The sequence below is a fragment of the Mustela putorius genome, unplaced genomic scaffold (assembly GCF_011764305.1).
Source record: "Mustela putorius furo isolate JIRA1106 unplaced genomic scaffold, ASM1176430v1.1 tig00001069_pilon_pilon_pilon, whole genome shotgun sequence".
Lineage (NCBI taxonomy): Eukaryota > Metazoa > Chordata > Mammalia > Carnivora > Mustelidae > Mustela > Mustela putorius.
The window spans coordinates 2223497-2239293 of record NW_025421558.1 but is presented as its reverse complement, the minus strand read 5'-3'; the positions used below and the strand labels follow the sequence as shown (position 1 = coordinate 2239293).

The 15797-nt window shown below is 37.7% G+C and overlaps 2 protein-coding genes and 8 non-coding genes across 26 annotated transcripts in view; 1 reads left to right on the top strand and 9 right to left on the bottom strand.

The window, feature by feature from the left end:
- The window catches only part of CEP295 (centrosomal protein 295), a 53694-nt gene extending 48303 nt beyond the window's left edge, over window positions 1–5391 (top strand). For 6 of the 7 annotated variants that reach the window (XM_045087185.1, XM_045087187.1, XM_045087188.1 and 3 more), the window contains 8 exons: window positions 461–632; window positions 1402–2015; window positions 2747–2887; window positions 4377–4473; window positions 4632–4796; window positions 4878–4983; window positions 5075–5174; window positions 5265–5391. In XM_045087185.1, coding sequence (XP_044943120.1) covers window positions 461–632; window positions 1402–2015; window positions 2747–2887; window positions 4377–4473; window positions 4632–4796; window positions 4878–4983; window positions 5075–5174; window positions 5265–5303 — 1434 coding nt within the window. In that variant the 3' untranslated portion in view covers window positions 5304–5391. Of the gene's footprint in view, window positions 1–460; window positions 633–1401; window positions 2016–2746; window positions 2888–4376; window positions 4474–4631; window positions 4797–4877; window positions 4984–5074; window positions 5175–5264 lie in introns of those variants that run through there. The other variant, XM_045087190.1, reaches the window with a different exon arrangement.
- TAF1D (TATA-box binding protein associated factor, RNA polymerase I subunit D) lies at window positions 5360–15727 on the bottom strand. Of its 11 annotated transcripts, none has more exons than XR_006608709.1 (13): window positions 15283–15727; window positions 13960–14117; window positions 12861–13242; window positions 11847–12022; window positions 11235–11295; window positions 10398–10570; window positions 9346–9398; window positions 8307–8349; window positions 8049–8083; window positions 7242–7290; window positions 6824–6861; window positions 5721–6277; window positions 5360–5477 (listed from the first exon to the last, which is right to left on the bottom strand). XR_006608709.1 is itself a non-coding variant. In XM_004763587.3 (6 exons), the coding sequence occupies exons 2-6, from the start codon at window positions 13995–13997 to the stop codon at window positions 10424–10426; spliced, it is 804 nt and encodes a 267-aa protein (XP_004763644.1). In that variant the 5' UTR covers window positions 13998–14117; window positions 15283–15727; the 3' UTR covers window positions 9784–10423. The 11 variants fall into 11 exon arrangements, 1 of the variants encoding a protein (XP_004763644.1); XR_006608712.1 differs by having other exon boundaries at window positions 5721–5834; XR_006608716.1 differs by having other exon boundaries at window positions 5721–5764.
- LOC123393911 lies at window positions 5558–5684 on the bottom strand. Its single transcript, XR_006608745.1, has one exon. It is a non-coding gene; the product is annotated as a small nucleolar RNA SNORA25 (small nucleolar RNA).
- On the bottom strand, window positions 6055–6180 carry LOC123393901. The gene has a single exon (XR_006608736.1). It is a non-coding gene; the product is annotated as a small nucleolar RNA SNORA32 (small nucleolar RNA).
- On the bottom strand, window positions 6592–6664 carry LOC123393909. Its single transcript, XR_006608743.1, has one exon. It is a non-coding gene; the product is annotated as a small nucleolar RNA Z40 (small nucleolar RNA).
- On the bottom strand, window positions 6984–7115 carry LOC123393900. Its single transcript, XR_006608735.1, has one exon. It is a non-coding gene; the product is annotated as a small nucleolar RNA SNORA1 (small nucleolar RNA).
- On the bottom strand, window positions 7362–7499 carry LOC123393910. The gene has a single exon (XR_006608744.1). It is a non-coding gene; the product is annotated as a small nucleolar RNA SNORA8 (small nucleolar RNA).
- Window positions 8190–8261, bottom strand: LOC123393907. Its single transcript, XR_006608742.1, has one exon. It is a non-coding gene; the product is annotated as a small nucleolar RNA SNORD5 (small nucleolar RNA).
- Window positions 8401–8531, bottom strand: LOC123393902. Its single transcript, XR_006608737.1, has one exon. It is a non-coding gene; the product is annotated as a small nucleolar RNA SNORA18 (small nucleolar RNA).
- On the bottom strand, window positions 9740–9865 carry LOC123393905. The gene has a single exon (XR_006608740.1). It is a non-coding gene; the product is annotated as a small nucleolar RNA SNORA40 (small nucleolar RNA).
- Window positions 15728–15797: the final 70 nt, after the last annotated feature.

Sequence of the window (15797 nt, the reverse complement as noted above, 5' to 3'; positions counted from 1 at the left end):
GAGCCAAGATTGAAAACAAGCTGTACTAGAATTTTGTCCTGTCAGCCTTATCTCTGGCTAATGAGTACCATGCATAAAATGCTCAAGAATATTTTTATGGTTTGTGTTTATTACTAATTTTATAAAATTTAAGGCCTCTTTCTATATAGTAAGGCAGCTGAGATTTGAACCTCGGTCTTTCCACTCCCATACCCTGACATCCCAGGCTGTCCTACATAATAGTTCCTGCCTTTGAAAATTATTTCATTGTATTCTAAACTATGGTTAATTTGCAGTTTTCTAATAATTTTTGTCAAAGTCTCTTTCATATTAACTGAAATGGAAGAATTGGGTTTAAGTAAAGTAATAGTGTGAAAGTGAAGTGGTAATTAAGGCAGAGTAGTATCATAGGAACATGACTATTAATCCAGTTGGTAATACATAATCAGTATTTCAGCCTTAACCTGTTGTTTTCCATCAGAACTCAGATTCTTCGTGTGAAAGCCACCACACTGTTGCAACACCCAGAAGCACAGTTTCTTTTACAGCACTGAAAACCAGCCTGAATTCTTCTAACACAAGCCCAAACCAGCAGCTGGACCCTCCTTTGGCTCATGCTGCTGCTCAGATATTTGCCACAGAAAAGACTGAAGGTATGATTAAGTTAAAAAATACTTTTGCTTTGGGGCGCCTGGGTGGCTCAGTGGGTTAAAGCCTCTGCCTTCGGCTCGGGTCATGATCTCAGGGTCCTGGGATCGAGCCCCACATCGGGCTCTCTGCTCAGCAGGGAGCCTTCTTCCCCTCCTCTCTCTCTGCCTGCCTCTCTCCCTACTTGTGATCTCTGTCTGTCAAATAAATAAAATCTTTAAAAAAAAAAAAAAACAACTTTTGCTTTATTTACACCCATTACACCCATTTTCCTTGGTGTGCCTAGCACCACTTGGTCAGTCCTGTCTTCACCCATTTCCAGTGTCACAGCGTCTGTTTCTCTGTGTATTCATTTCAATAATAGAATAATGCTCAGTTTGCATTTTTACAATTCTGAACTTGATAAAATAAAAGCAAAAGTCCTGCTCAACCCTTAGAGTTTTAGGTATTCTTCTAAAACTTCTTGTACAAACTTTATATATACACACACATACATATTTTTATTTGAGATACACATGTACATTTTAGTCTAAGTTCCATCATTAAAATCAGTATTCTCTCTTAGGGAAGAGTCCTCATCATTCCTAATAACCATATTTTATTAGGCTAGGAGAAAATACATGGTAGGAGCAGAATTATTTGAAAATCACTCTGACCATTCTTTTAGTTTTCTATTCATTGTAATCTGGCTTCATTATTTATAATTTAGTCAGACTATTAGAGATTGTATCCAGGTTTTACAACATGTAATTATGGTTAACTTATTTCTTTCAGGATCTGAACAATCTTTTCAACAGCTTCTGCCAGAATTCTCTTCACAGGAGGGGAGCCAACATATTGATCTACCAAGTATTTTTAGCATTGAAGCAAGAGATTCTTCCCAAGGCATGGAAAGTCAGAACTATTCTGAACAGACTGAAATACAAAATAAGAAAAAAAGTGTTCATTTCCACCTCTGTGTAGAAAATTTACAGAGTTCAGTTTTCAGTTCCTCTGATGAGGCTAATGTATTTCATCCCTTAAGTCTACAGTATAGCACGCCGTGTGGGTCTACCTCTAGTGAGTGCTCAACAAAAGCCCAACCCCAAGGCAGAAAAGAAAGACTGGGCTTTGAAGAACCATCAGAAAGAGGACTTGATGGAGATAAAACTGAAAGCCTTGGGGTTTTAAATATAAATTCACATGTGGAGGAAATGGATTCTCAATCCTGTGTCAGAACAGTAGAAAGGGGAACTTCAGTTCAAGCACCATATTCTGTTGAGAATGAAAAGTATTTTAAGAATTCCACTAAGACAGAAACTCCAAAAATCCCAGGAAACCTTTCTCACCTAGGAGAGTCAGAGCTCTTTTTAAGTTCTGGATCATTACAGAGCTCTATTCCAGTGTGGGTAAGTGAAATGTTGTATATAAATTCATTTCCAGAAGTCTTTTGAAACCAAATTCAAGAGAAACAACTGAAATTCTTGCTGATATTCCTGAGATAGTCAATCTCGTAATCATTGGAAATCTCCAAAAGGTCTGGTCCCAGTTGACGCATCTTTTTTCTGATGGCTTGACCTGTGCTTCAGCCTCTTTGATCTGCTTGTTTCAACTCCAGTCACCTGAATATGGTTTTCACTTTCTAGTAGTTTGTTCTTCTACTGATAAACATAGATTAGAAATTATATTGACAGCAAGAGTGACATCTGGGCCACATTGTGTGTTTTATTTTGCGGGTTTTTGGGTGGTTTTGTGTTTGTTTTGCAAATTCTTGTTCAGTAATTAAAGATACTTCCTCTAAAAATGTGGTTTGGCAACAGTGGCCTCCATCTGGCTGCACCGCACCAGCTACTTATCTAGATTACGCCCTCAGGTCCTACACAGCTCCCAGTCAACCTGCATTTGTACTATCTGTGTAGCCCCATAATAAGCATTTGGGCTTACAACCCTTGCAGTAGCTACTTTCAGACAATTATTTTGCCCATCCCCAAAGTCCTAAGTATTTCTAAAAGTGGGTCAGGGGTTGGGGAAGGCACCACTGTGGTCTTCACGGACCACCATTGTTCTTCCTCTGTAACAGATTATTTTTGTATTTTTAATGTTTTAAGCATATGGTTTCCTTTTGAATTTTATTGCACAGGAGACAGAGTCTGGCCATGGTATAATAGAAGAACCAGAGCTTACATTACTAAGCACCAGTGATATCAGTATTGCTGAAATGGATCTTGCAAATCTAACACTAGAAGAAAGGAAAGGAAATGAGGCAAAAAGCAGTTCTCAGGTAAACTTCATAGCTCTCTTTAATATGAATACACCTCATTAATAGAGCAACACAATAAACTGAGAGTAAGGCAACAGGTCTTTTAAGTAGTTTCTGCATGGCATTTTTTACATTAGAATTGTTTGCCAACTAATTTCCTTCCCCTTTCTGGGTACAAATGCACTCAACTACATAGTGAACAGGCAGAGGTTACTGTGCTTACAAGCACCGGACAGCAGACAGAAAGAGATCAGCTCTCAAACTGCCCGATAGCATTGTGTTGTGCCATTTAATAGCCCTAAAGACATTCATCTTATGACGCTATAGTTTTCATTAGGACCTGGAATTACTGGAACTCAGGAATGAATTGATTCAGTGATATATTGATTTTGTTCCAAAAAAGGCAGTGGAGCTCTAGAATAGGTAAAAATCAGACCCGAGGGGGATACCTTTTAAGTTTATTTTGTGTGGGTCAGTCCCAAAGAAAAAATGAAGATATATTTCAAGTTATGAAACACAAAAATGGGGTTTGAGTTCTGTTAGCTACAGGTTCTTTTTTTTTTTTAAAGATTTTATTTATTTATTTGTCAGAGATCCACAAGTAGGCAGAGTGCCAGGCAGAGAGGGGAGGAAGCAGGCTCCCCGCAGAGCAGAGAGCCTGATGCGGAGCTCGATCCCAGGACCCTGGGATCATGACCCGAGCCGAAGGCAGAGGCTTTAAATCCCCTGAGCCACCCAGGCGCCCCTAGCTACAGGTTCTTTATAGTTTTCTCCAGTGCAAGCAAACCATTCCTCCTGGCCCACTTCACTGCTTAGGAGATAGTCATTGGAGGGAATCATGCCACAATTTAATTCTAGTTAATTAATAAGGACTCTAGGTTATGGTAAATTCATTGATCACAGAACTGCAGCCTGGAAACAGAAAATCTAAATCCCAACCCACCAACTATTTGATGCAGTCTATTAAATTACCCTCTTACAAAGCCCAGATTCTCTATAGTATTGTGGCAGGACTTTTCTTACGGCCTGATACTATATTAAATTACTTATCTAAAAAATGGCTCCATACCTAGGACTGGTTGCTGTGGTTACTGATAAGGGTAATTTGGGAAAGCAGGAGACAAGTAGGGCCGATGCAGAAGTGGTTTGGAAGAACTTGACAGGAATGGGGGTGAGGGGGGAGCTTTTGGCTAGAGTAGGCTGGTCAGATAAAACATTTTAATAGGAATAGTCTTTTTTTTTTAACTTCCCTTCCCAGAAAACTTAAGTCTTATGAGAACCAGCACAAAGGAAGAATAGAATATAAGTTTATGGGACACAGATTCCTATACTGCATTTAAGGATTAGAGTAAGGCATCGCTGCCTACCTCCCCCAAAGACCACATCTGTCTATCTGAGGAAACCGGGGATTTAGAAATTGTTAAAGGTTTTAGAACCTATGCTTGTGATACTGTTCAGAGATGAAGCCATAAATTCATCTATAACTTTTTTTCCTTTTATTTGCAATTAGGTGAGTGAACTTCTACCTTTTGTAACAGTAACAGAAACCTTGGATTATCCAGATGTATCTGAACACTGCACGGAGGAGCACATGTTTGTGTCTGCAGGTAGGCCCTTGAGCATCTGAAATGGTTAGTGTTACCCAAGGGGCCAGCAGAGTTCCCCATTCAGTTCCAATAGTCACACTGCCCCACAATCTTGTATACTACTACCACAATATTAAAAGCTTCTTCTTTTTTTTTTTTTTTTTTTTTTTAAAAAACAGAAACCCCTCCAAAGATTATAGCTCTACCTGGGAGCTTACAAGAAGCATTTATAAAGAGGAAAAAATCATTTATAGAAAGATCCTCCCAGAGACAGAAAGAAATAAAGAATAAAATTCGTATTTCTGAAAATTCTCAAATCAAAATAGCTAAGGAGAAACCTACAGGTATGTTCCACATAATCTGCATCAGCTCGCACAGAGAATGAAGTATTGTAATATTTGCCAAGTCACTTGTTCTCTGCTCAGGCTCATCTGTGAATCGCCTGAAGGGTGTGAATAAAGTTAAGGTTAGAGTGTCACTTCCTGAAGACAGAAAGACTGCAAAAGCCCTCATGCATCAAAGAGCCCTAAGGTACAGGTGGTGTGTGGGGGTGTATGTGTGTGTGCGTGTATGAATAGGAATTCACATTCCATCCTTAGTTCTGCGTATACATTTCTTACAGATCATACAATCAGTTAGCTGAAGTCAAACAGCAAAGGGAAGAGAAAGCAAAGCAAGATGCATACACCCAAAACAGAGCAAGGGCTAAAGAATTTCATAAGGTGAGCTAGGCCCCCTACAATTTTTCTGTGTCTAGGGTATACTACAATGGGTAACATACTAAATGTTTGGTTTTTTTATTCCCTCCACAGCAAACACTGGAGAAACTTAGAGCCAAAAATACATGCTGACTTTTCTACTAAAAGTGTAAAGTTTTTTTTTAAATTATGTGTAACATAGGCAAAAATTATTTAAAGCCAATAAATTTTTATTTAAGGAGTTTTTATATGTGATTACTTCCACTGCCAGTCACTGCTCATCACCATAGTTCCTCCAAAGTTAGAATCATAATCTTCAAAACAGCCCTGAGAACGAGAGTATATATACATTAGTTAAACTTGGGAGACATTTCTTTCCCACTTGACCAATCACAGAAGCAGCTAAATCTTGTATCTCCTCAGGAAAACATAGCACTATTGAGTAACTATTACATCCTATGGAGAACTCTAATATTTGGTCACAGCGTTAAGAGCTCTTGGTTTTAGTCCCGCAAGCCCTCTTTGAAATGACCTATAAATTATAGGTCATTTTTTCAAACGTGTACATACCTTTTAAAAAGAACTTGATCAATCCACAGTTGTCACTGTCACTCCTATATAACAGGAACATAAAGTAAGGTTCCATTTCCAGAGATGATCATGTAAACTGAAGCCAGCCTCCCTCTATTAAATACAACATTACAAGTTGCATGGTTATTTACAATATGGAAGGAATTAGCAAAAGACATCTCTTAGAGATCTAGGCATGCACTGTTCAGTATACTAGCCATGTATGTTCAGATGAGAAGCTGAAATAGGACCATTACCAAATCAAGTATGGCTTCTGTTAAATTTATACTGGACAGGGCTAATCTAAGGCAATGGAAATAGAACATAGTTGGTAAAATGTTCCCAATAGGCTGAATGCTAGCAAAGTAGCAGAAAGAAAGAAAACCTAATGGGAAAATTTTTTTATGGTCATGTCCACAGCAAATGAGAAACTGCATTCTCAAAGCCTTGGTAATGACCATTATACAGTGCAACAGCAAATCTAACTTGCCAGAGTTCTTTCAGCTGGGTTTCTTGCATCTCCATTTGAATACGGACATAATTTAAGAACTCCCCACCTATGGAAAATTTTAAAGTTCAGACTATACTTTTCAAAATGCAGTTAATTAGGTTCCCAAGTATCCTGAAACCCAGTTCTATACTAATATGTGCTGAAAATTGCCGACTTAAAACTACAAAGTTGGAATAACTGCTTTCAATCCAATTCATTTAAATGTTGGGAACAAAGATATTTTAAACTAAAGCTATATTCATTTGCATTCATACCCTAATTGGCATGAAATGCCCTCCGGTTAACTCCAAAGTAACTATTCACGTTTCAGTTAACTTTTACTTTAGAGCTTTTGCTGGAAAGCACAGATCTCATTTAGATGGATGTTCAGAAAGGCTACTTTCATTCAGCGCATTCAGAGCAGTTGAACATTTTGCCCATCATCATAACATCACAAATCACTGGCAAACAGTATAAACACAAACTGCAGCCTTTCAACATCTAGGGTTTTGTGTTTAAAGTGGTGAGGTAATGAACTACCAGGACTAGTGGCTTTCAAAATTAGGTAGATTAATGGATTCCATCTCCTAGGGCTTCTTAGGGGAAATCTTACCTATAATCTTTGGCATCCAATGTCTTTACTTCAGGGCCCTAGAAGTCAAATTGTAGAAGTGCACTGACTGCTATTTTGGCAAACAGATCTAAAATCATTCCTTAACTGTTTCTAATGCTTAAGTCTTATTTCTTCCACTCTACTCCATGAACGTAAGAGAAAATGTTACAGGCCTCATTGTCACCACAGCAATAAACTTGCTGTGATGGAAGCATAACCTGTGTCTCAATGTAGCCACATTAATTTCTGGACACCATGAACAATGGTGCCCATTTCCATCTACAATGAGGCTTTATTGAAGTTCCTCTCCATCTTAAAATCTATACAAACTTTCTGCCTCTCTGTACTGAAGTCCTGCTGTTTTGCTAACCAGAAAAAAACAAGCAGCCACTAGAAGCAACTGAAATTTAAGCCTTACCTGTTTAGGGTCTGAGTGTGGATCTGTCTGGTTCTCAATTTCAAACACCCTAGAAAAGGAGAAGCATTACTTCCTCTTGAAAATTATCTCAAGCTGAGCAGTATAAAAAACCGTTAAGAATACTGTTTCAGTAAAAATACCAGGTTTAACATGCACGAAGCCAAGAAAACCAACGATGCCAGATACCGAGTTTCTATTGCACTGTCCTTTGAACACCCAGCAGGAATGAGCTGCTGAGGGCAGATACCATGCAGTGCGATCCTGCCAGATATATAAACACCTCTACCTATAGGCTACAATGCTACCTCCTGAGAAACGTCTCTACAAATTTCAGTTCTTGTAATTATTCCTGTCATTCCAATAAGACAACTACTTTACCTCCATCTTAAGTACATAAACCTAGTCCTGATTATCTTTCCTGTCTCTGTATAAGGCACATACAGAACTGTTAAGTCAAATCACTAAAAGAAACTTATTAGAAATCAAGATTAGTTGCTACTATTAAGCAGAATTCCTTAAAAAAAAAACCCTCAATATCTCTGTTGTAATATATCCAAATATGTTATTAGGATGAACCATAGGAACTACTTAATAAAGATACAAAAGAGGGCATTTTCATGTTACTCCCTAGACATGCAGTCTCTTCAGTTTGTCAAGTATTGTGGCAAATATTTCTATCAAGATCTTGATATTTTTGTTGCATACCCAGATAACTACTGCACACAACAGTATGCTGACCTCACAACTTACTTTTCAGAACTTTTGGATCCTTAATAAATTTCAACAAAAACTGGATTTTCCACCTACCTCTAAATATGAGTGAGTTCAAATCATATTCACCCCTATAGATAAAACATCAAAAGATTAAGGACAGTTTTAAGTTTGATTAAAATCCAAAACCTAAATATATGATTAGTATCCAAACTGTTTTTTTTAAGCTATAACCAGCTCTGTCAGAATTAAGTTTTAGTTCATGTCTGTATCATCCAGCAGTTGAACAATTAAATTCATCATCTGAACTGTAACAGTACCCCAAAGATTACACTGTCCCCAATGAAAACTTACCTAAACTATCACCCTAGAACAGATTATTGGGATACACCAATACCTAAGATTTAAAAAACATAACTATTAGGTCAGAGTTTTAGCAGGTAATGTTAAGTGTCCTGCAGTTCTTTCCCACAGATCTAACACATAGTTCTGTGAATAAAGGAAACCACACAAATACTCTATGAGGCGTTTCCAACGATGTAGGTCTACAGAAAAAGCCCCATCGGGATAGACCTCAACACTGTTTAGTTTAAAATTGGAAGATTCCACAGGAAAAACAATTAGAACTGTGATCTGTTCTAAGTCTCTGAGTTCAAAGGTGTGCAAAAAGCCAAGTATTTACAAATTAAATCATTCCACATATTTTACACATTAAGGATTTTTAAAATACTTACAGGAAGGAGTCAGTCTATACTGAGAATAAAGACCAAAGACTGAAGGTAAGTACAAAATAGCTACTAGAGAACCACCAAAAGAAGATTTCCATACTTAAGTCTTGATTTCAGCAAACTCCAGTATCACAGTTTATTTTGTCTAGGACATCCCCAGATTACAGCTAAGTGTTTAATTTTTTTGCCTCATCTTAAGAGCGATCATTATTTGATGTCACTTATAAAAAAATATGGGAAAATATTAAGGTGGCTATATTGTTGTTCCCATTCAGAAAATCACTGGAAGATAAACAAATTGGGTGCTTTTTAATTAAACTTTGCATCATTCAGATTTAGGTAATCTTGTGTCCTCTAATCATTTCTAACATTACACTGTTAAATCCTATATCTTATTTTAGATTATGCTTTGGTTTAAAATAAATGCATGAAACAGAAATATCCAGTATTCTGATTATTTCAATATAAACTAACTTAGAGTTTATGGAAACCCTTTCCTGCAAGTAAAGTGAAGCTTGTACCTTCCCCTATAAAATGTGTGACCCCTAAAATTCGTTTTTCTGAAACATCAAATTGTAAAATCGCAAAATGTCTTTTAGTAATGAAACCCGTGGAGGTATGAACTGTCTGACAAAAGTAGATTTCAACAAATCTGATCGACTCACCTAAAAGTGTAAGATGTACCTTTAATCCCAGACATTGTGTTCAAGTGAAAAGCCTACAAAAAACAAGGCATCTTTGTTTCATGTCAACATTAAAATTAGAATACTAATTCAGTACAGCTGAGATTTCCCTTATATGCTTCTAGTTAATTTTACAGTCCTGGAATCATCCTTCAGGTTTGTCAGTACCCCCCACTATGACTTTAATCTGTCTTAGGGACTCTTGTTCCTTCTTGAAGATTTTTTATTTATTTGACAGATCACAAGGAGAGAGAGAGGGGAAAGCAGGCTCCCTGATCAGAGAGCCCGATGCAGGGCTTGATCCCAGAACTCTGAGATCATGACCTGAGCTGAAGGCAAAAGCTTTAACCCACTGAGCCACCCAGGCACCCCGGATCTTGTTCCTTCTTATCTGTATCAAAACTCATACTGAGCCATGAGTTCTGGGTTGCAAAAGAGGATTTATTTTTTGCACTTTGTCTAAGTCTTTGTTCACAAACTAAACAAAAACAGCAAAAGTGCGATCATAAAATATAGTAGACATTTAGTGGCACAATCAGCAATATACAGTAGTGATGAAAATTGGTAGTTAAAGAGTCTAGGTAACTAATAAGTTATTAGAGTACTACACATTTGAAGCTAAAGGTCACTTTTGAGTGAAACAGCCATCAAAATCGTTTCAGGTACTCTTGAGGAATGGATGGTTGGTTGTCCATCATTAGTGATTGTTTCAGGATTACAATCTCTGTACTTCCTTGAGTTGAATGCACAACTAACACCTAGAAGTGCTTACCCTGAAATGAATAAGTATAGGCAAAATGGATCTTCTCTTTATGATTTCTCAAGTGATTATTTCTGCTATTCTAGCCTCAATTTTCTGTGATAATTTCACTGTTTTTAAAAATATTTTTTCTAGTAATTCTTTAGAAGTTTCACTAACTTGTTCAGATTTTCTTCTCTCCTTAGCAGGTTCTCTTTTATCACTACACCAACATATGTATTTGTATTTATCGTCTTTACTTTCTATGAAAAGCTGTTTTCTCTCTTCTATTTACCTTAACATTCATATTCCTATCTCTTTTCAGGCCATTCTATACTCTTGTCCAATGTTTTTAGACTTTGATGCTCTCTTTTTAGACAAAGCAGCTTCTTCAGTACATTCCTCTTGTTCTATATACACATTCTTCATCTTTGGTACTTGAGAACTTATAATGAACTCATTATGGTCCTGCATTAAAAAAAAATCACCATTAAATGACTACTAAATTTTATTGTTTTAATAATTACACACATTACTTAACTCTAGATTACTTAAAATAACCTGGTGACTAAGGCATGATGTTAAAAACCCAAATTCGGCTTATTTTTTTTTTTTTCATTAGAAAATCCTAATTAGACATCTAACAGCAAGCACATTAAACTTATTAACAGTTCTGGGTAGGAGAAGAATCAATGAAACAAGATGGGATTGGGAGGGAGACAAACCATAAGTGACTCTTAATCTCACAAAACAAACTGAGGGTTGCTGGGGGGAGGGGGGTTGGGAGAAGGGGGGTGGGGTTATGGACATTGGGGAGGGTATGTGCTATGGTGAGGGCTGTGAAGTGTGTAAACCTGGTGATTCACAGACCTGTACCCCTGGGGATAAAAATATATGTTTATAAAAAATAAAAAATTTAAATGGAAAAAACCACTTATTAACAGTTCTGAAAAGCCCATGTTCTCATCAAGTATCCAATAATTCCTATTTTTATTCTTAAATTTCCTGTACCACATCTATTGAACCTTTCAAAAATTAAATTCAGAATCTAAGACAGTAAACTAGTGGATTAAATTCTTCCTGAATAACTGCTTATCCTCCGAAAATCAAATGGGACAAAAATGTCACTTACCACCAATTTGATATCACATTCGCCATTTTGTTCAACATTTGTTGCAGACCCATCCTCTGTTCTGTAACATTAAAACATACTCTCAGACGACAAAATCATCCAGACCCTATCAGTAATATACTGTCATGATCTACAACTAAAATAGCAGTATTAGTTAGTAAGGAGAAAAATTATGTTGTCATGTAGGACATCCCAAAATGGATGCCTCATGTGCCAAGCTCAAAGCTCAACTACAACCCAGATGGCTTACTGTATCTGTACCTCCCCATTAATGTTAATGTATAAACAAATCCATAACATTAATATGTAACAAGTAACACTTATAAGTAACATAACAAACAACATGTAACAGGTTACTTGTAACCCCATAACATAACATGTAACAAGTAACACCAAAATTTAAAAACATTTAATTTGATAAAATCTAGGACCAAGGAGCACCTGGGTGGCTCAGGTCGTGGTCTCAGGGTCCTAAATTGAGCCCGCTCAGCAGGAAGCCTGCTTCTCCTTTCTGCCTGCCTGTGATCTCTATCAAATATATAAAATCCCCCCCCCAAAAACAACAAAACAAAAGACCCTAGGACCAAAATTATGTCACATGATTAAACTCACTCTGACTCTTCAATAGGCGACAGAGCTCCATCATCATCCAAGTATTTGTATCTACGACTATCAAAATCTTCTTTTTCTAAATCTTCACCAACATTCATTTGTTTCAAGGATTCCTTGAGGTAGTATTCATACTTCAGTTTTTCAAGGTAGTTGAAAAATCCTCTTGCCACTGCTTGCTAAATATCAAAAACACTTCATGTAATGATGTTACAAAATGCAGAATTTTCTTCCATGAGTTAGCAGATGCCTTATGTTCCAAAATGGAAAGGATCCCTTTACCAGACTCTTAAGCGGTCTTGAATTACTCTCTGCTGTATATGGATCACATATACCCGATGCTAGCTCCAAGAGGAATCCACTATCTACCTAGCACGCTATCAAATTTACCTAAGTTGGTATACCAAGAAAAACTCAGCACATATCTTGTATTGTCTGGGGATTTCATAAGACATTTTTAAATACAAAGAGAAACAAATCCCATGTTCATATAATCAGCTTTAAACATAAAAGATCAGTATTCTTTCAAACCACCCATTCTAGAGCAAAGTTTATAAATTACGCAATCATTTAACTCAAGTATTTGAGAGTCTAATGCTAAAAATGTTATTTGTCAGGCAATTCTGTCAAAATCAAATATTCAGTACCTGAAAGAAAACGGCCTCCATGGAAGCCACTACACATAGAAGATATGGATGGGCTTGACTTAGGTTACTGTAAAACTGGGAATCACTAGAGTTTTAGGGATGATATTTAAAGACCTGGTGAGATCAAGGGATTTTGTATCAACAGCCTTGAAGCACCTCATAAATGGATACATTCACTGAATACACCCAGGTGAAGTCTGTGCAAAAGGATAGACTGGTCCTGAAGTGGCAGTAAGTGTACAGAAGAGTATTATCAAAGTTACAGATTCCATCCATGTTCCTCCAGCCATATCTAAATTCTCAAAGTGGCCAACAAGTCATTTCAGACATTTCAGCTATGCGTATCCACACATATAAAATACTGGCTCACCTCAAAGGTTAAAATCTTTCTCCAAGGTAATGGTTTCCTTGCACTCTCGGATTCTAAAAATGGGAACCCAGATCCTTTGTCTTGAACTTGTTTCTTATTTATTTGGGAACGTCTACTGGTTTTTCTCCCTTTTGGTCTTCCTTTTGGTCTTCCTGTTGGTTTGTATTTCTTCTTTTTACGTTTTCGTTTTCTGTTTTTGAATCTCTCAAAAATAGCTTTTAAAGTCAACGGTCTTGGTTCGAAAGAGTCGTCACTAGATGAATCCCTTGCTTGAGCAACTTCAGGTAAATGAACAAACTTTCTAGTACGGTTTCTTTGCACCCTTTTAGGTGAGTAAGGGACACACTGAGTTTTAAATAGGCTGCTACCAGAAGAGTTATCACTAGAAAAAAGGGGAAAGAATTAATTGTACTTTTATATTACTAAATGCTTATTACCACAAGCTACTTTTCTTCCACAGACCAAAAGCAGGAAAAAATACTCGAGATAATTTTTAAGATGGGCTCAGGACTAAACCAACCACCTTGTTCTGACCACCTAAAATGGACCATAATGTCATGTGCCATACTGCCAATAGCACTTACCAAAAAATGACCTTCCAAGAGAAATAATTTTAATTTCCAAAGGCAGTCTTGTTTACTGCTAGAGCTTGTTCTAAATAAAACAAAAGTAGCCTAGCAAACATTTAATTTCAATACAATAGAAATGCTGATTTGATTTCCCAGTTAACTAGCTATTTCCATCATGTATATATATGTGCCAGCACTATTATAATGTGCATTACCTGAACAACCTGATTTTTTAAGCAAGATACGCCACTGATACCTATTTTCCTGTTGTTAAGATTAGGATGATTTAGCCAGGAAGAGATACCAAATTGGCCCAGAGAATACTCTCCTGTTTCCCCAGGATTAAGAATCTGTCCCACTGTTAACTACATAAACTGAAGACCTGTGTAAAACAAGTTTTCTTTTTCTTTCCTTATTCTTGAAAATTATCTCTATTACTTATCCAGTAATAAAAATACAGTGAAGTTATCAGTAAATTTAGTCAGTTTTGCAGTAAAAATCTAGTGGGAGTTGATTAAAATAGCACCTACCTTTCACTGTCAATTTCCACAGCTGAATTAGATGCCATTATAGAGTTGAGAAATTCATTCCCGTTACATACTCTCCCAAGTCCTTCTCCAAATTGTTTATTCACCACTTGTAATTTGCTTCAGAATTCTGACAATTCAGTAAACGTGATGTAGTTCCTCTGAACAATGCCAACAGAATACAAAATTGGATGTGGTCAGATTATGTCACATTTTATATAAAGGCAAAAATCATATACTAGGCCTAGGATTTTTATGTTAAGAATCATCCATTTCAAATCAAATTCTAAACTCTGGAAACTGAATTCCCAATTTCCATTTTTCAGTTGTCTTCTCAATCTATCCAGTGGAGTAAGATTCCAGAACAGTAAGTACTGTCGTTTCCAAAAATAAAGGTTAAACATCTTCCCATGATACAAAATGTAATTGTACTAACTATGCAATATACAATTAAAAGTATTCACATACAATTAATGGCCAAAAGCCATTTTTCAAGAGCTGATGGGAACTCCTTGGAAAAACTTATACATACAAAGTCAGAAGGCAGTGTTGCTTCATTGTATCAGGAAAAATAATCAGCATTTACTAGGTCAATCCAAACTACTGGATTTCCATTTACAGCCTCTTCTCATTCATCAAAGTCACTCGTTAAAACCTCTTCCTTGGCATATTACCTCCTTGCTATTATGAGTACTAACAAATTATGAATTCTCACTTTTCAATGAAAGGCTAACAGACCACACAATGGTGCCCTTTGTCTTTTTATAATCTCACTGGAAAATCCGACAATAGGGGGCAAAAAAAGAAGTCTATTTTACTACTTCATCTCCCTTACAGGGCTACCAACATTCTTCCGTTTCTGTGTTGTCTTTAGTATACTTGAGAATGACAACATAGTGAAGAAAGCAATCCTAGGATAAAATGACAAAATAGCTCAAATACAAGAAATCAAAAAGGTCAGGAAGATCTTAAGAGATCTGCAAAATGTCCGATGGACTCGTGGTAATTTCACGGTATGTTGTTTTTTTAAAACACGAAAACCTAAGTATTCAGAAATAACTGCTCAAAAACGAAATTTAACAAAAATTGGGTCCAACGGCACTGCTATTATACCAAAAGGTTAGGTTATTACAGCACAGTGGAGTTAACTCAAAAAAGCCGCTTTTCCGGAAACCCTGCAGAAAGCATTCCTAACCAGCGTACTTCTACATCCCAAGATCCGGCGGGAGGCCCAGCGGCGAGGCGGCACGCTTTCGCACTGCTAACAATCCCTCCAACCTCTTGCTATGCCTGACCTTGGGGCAAGTGTGTCCAGGAAGCACTTACCTCACCTCCTGCACGGAAGGCGTCAGAAATGGTCACCTCGCACTTAGGAAAAATCACAAAACGTGTACTTGTCCGTAAAGCCTAATTTTAACATCTGCATCCAGACACACGGCAGCACGTCCATGAACGCGGAGGCGCGGGACACACAGCGCAGCCACGAAGCCTTCCGCCCTCGGGGCCTGCTTTCCGCGACTCGAGCCTCCCGAGCAACGCGAGGATCCCGGGAAAAGCCAGCTCCTCTCGCTCACCAGGCCCAATCCTACCTTATTCCTACCCACCCAGGTTCGCAAATGGCTTGCACCAAAACTGCCGGCCCACTCAGGGGCTCTGTGGCGCACTCGCACCCCGCAACGCAGGCCCTGGAGGTCTGCACGCCAAACCTCAGTGCCCCCACAGCCTACCACTGCTCACCTCCACAACCTCGCGGAACGAAAAGAGGGATTCTTCCGCGACCCAGCTACTAGTGGGAACGAAATCTCGCGAGAACAGTCGGACGCCACGAGGAAAGGGCGCCA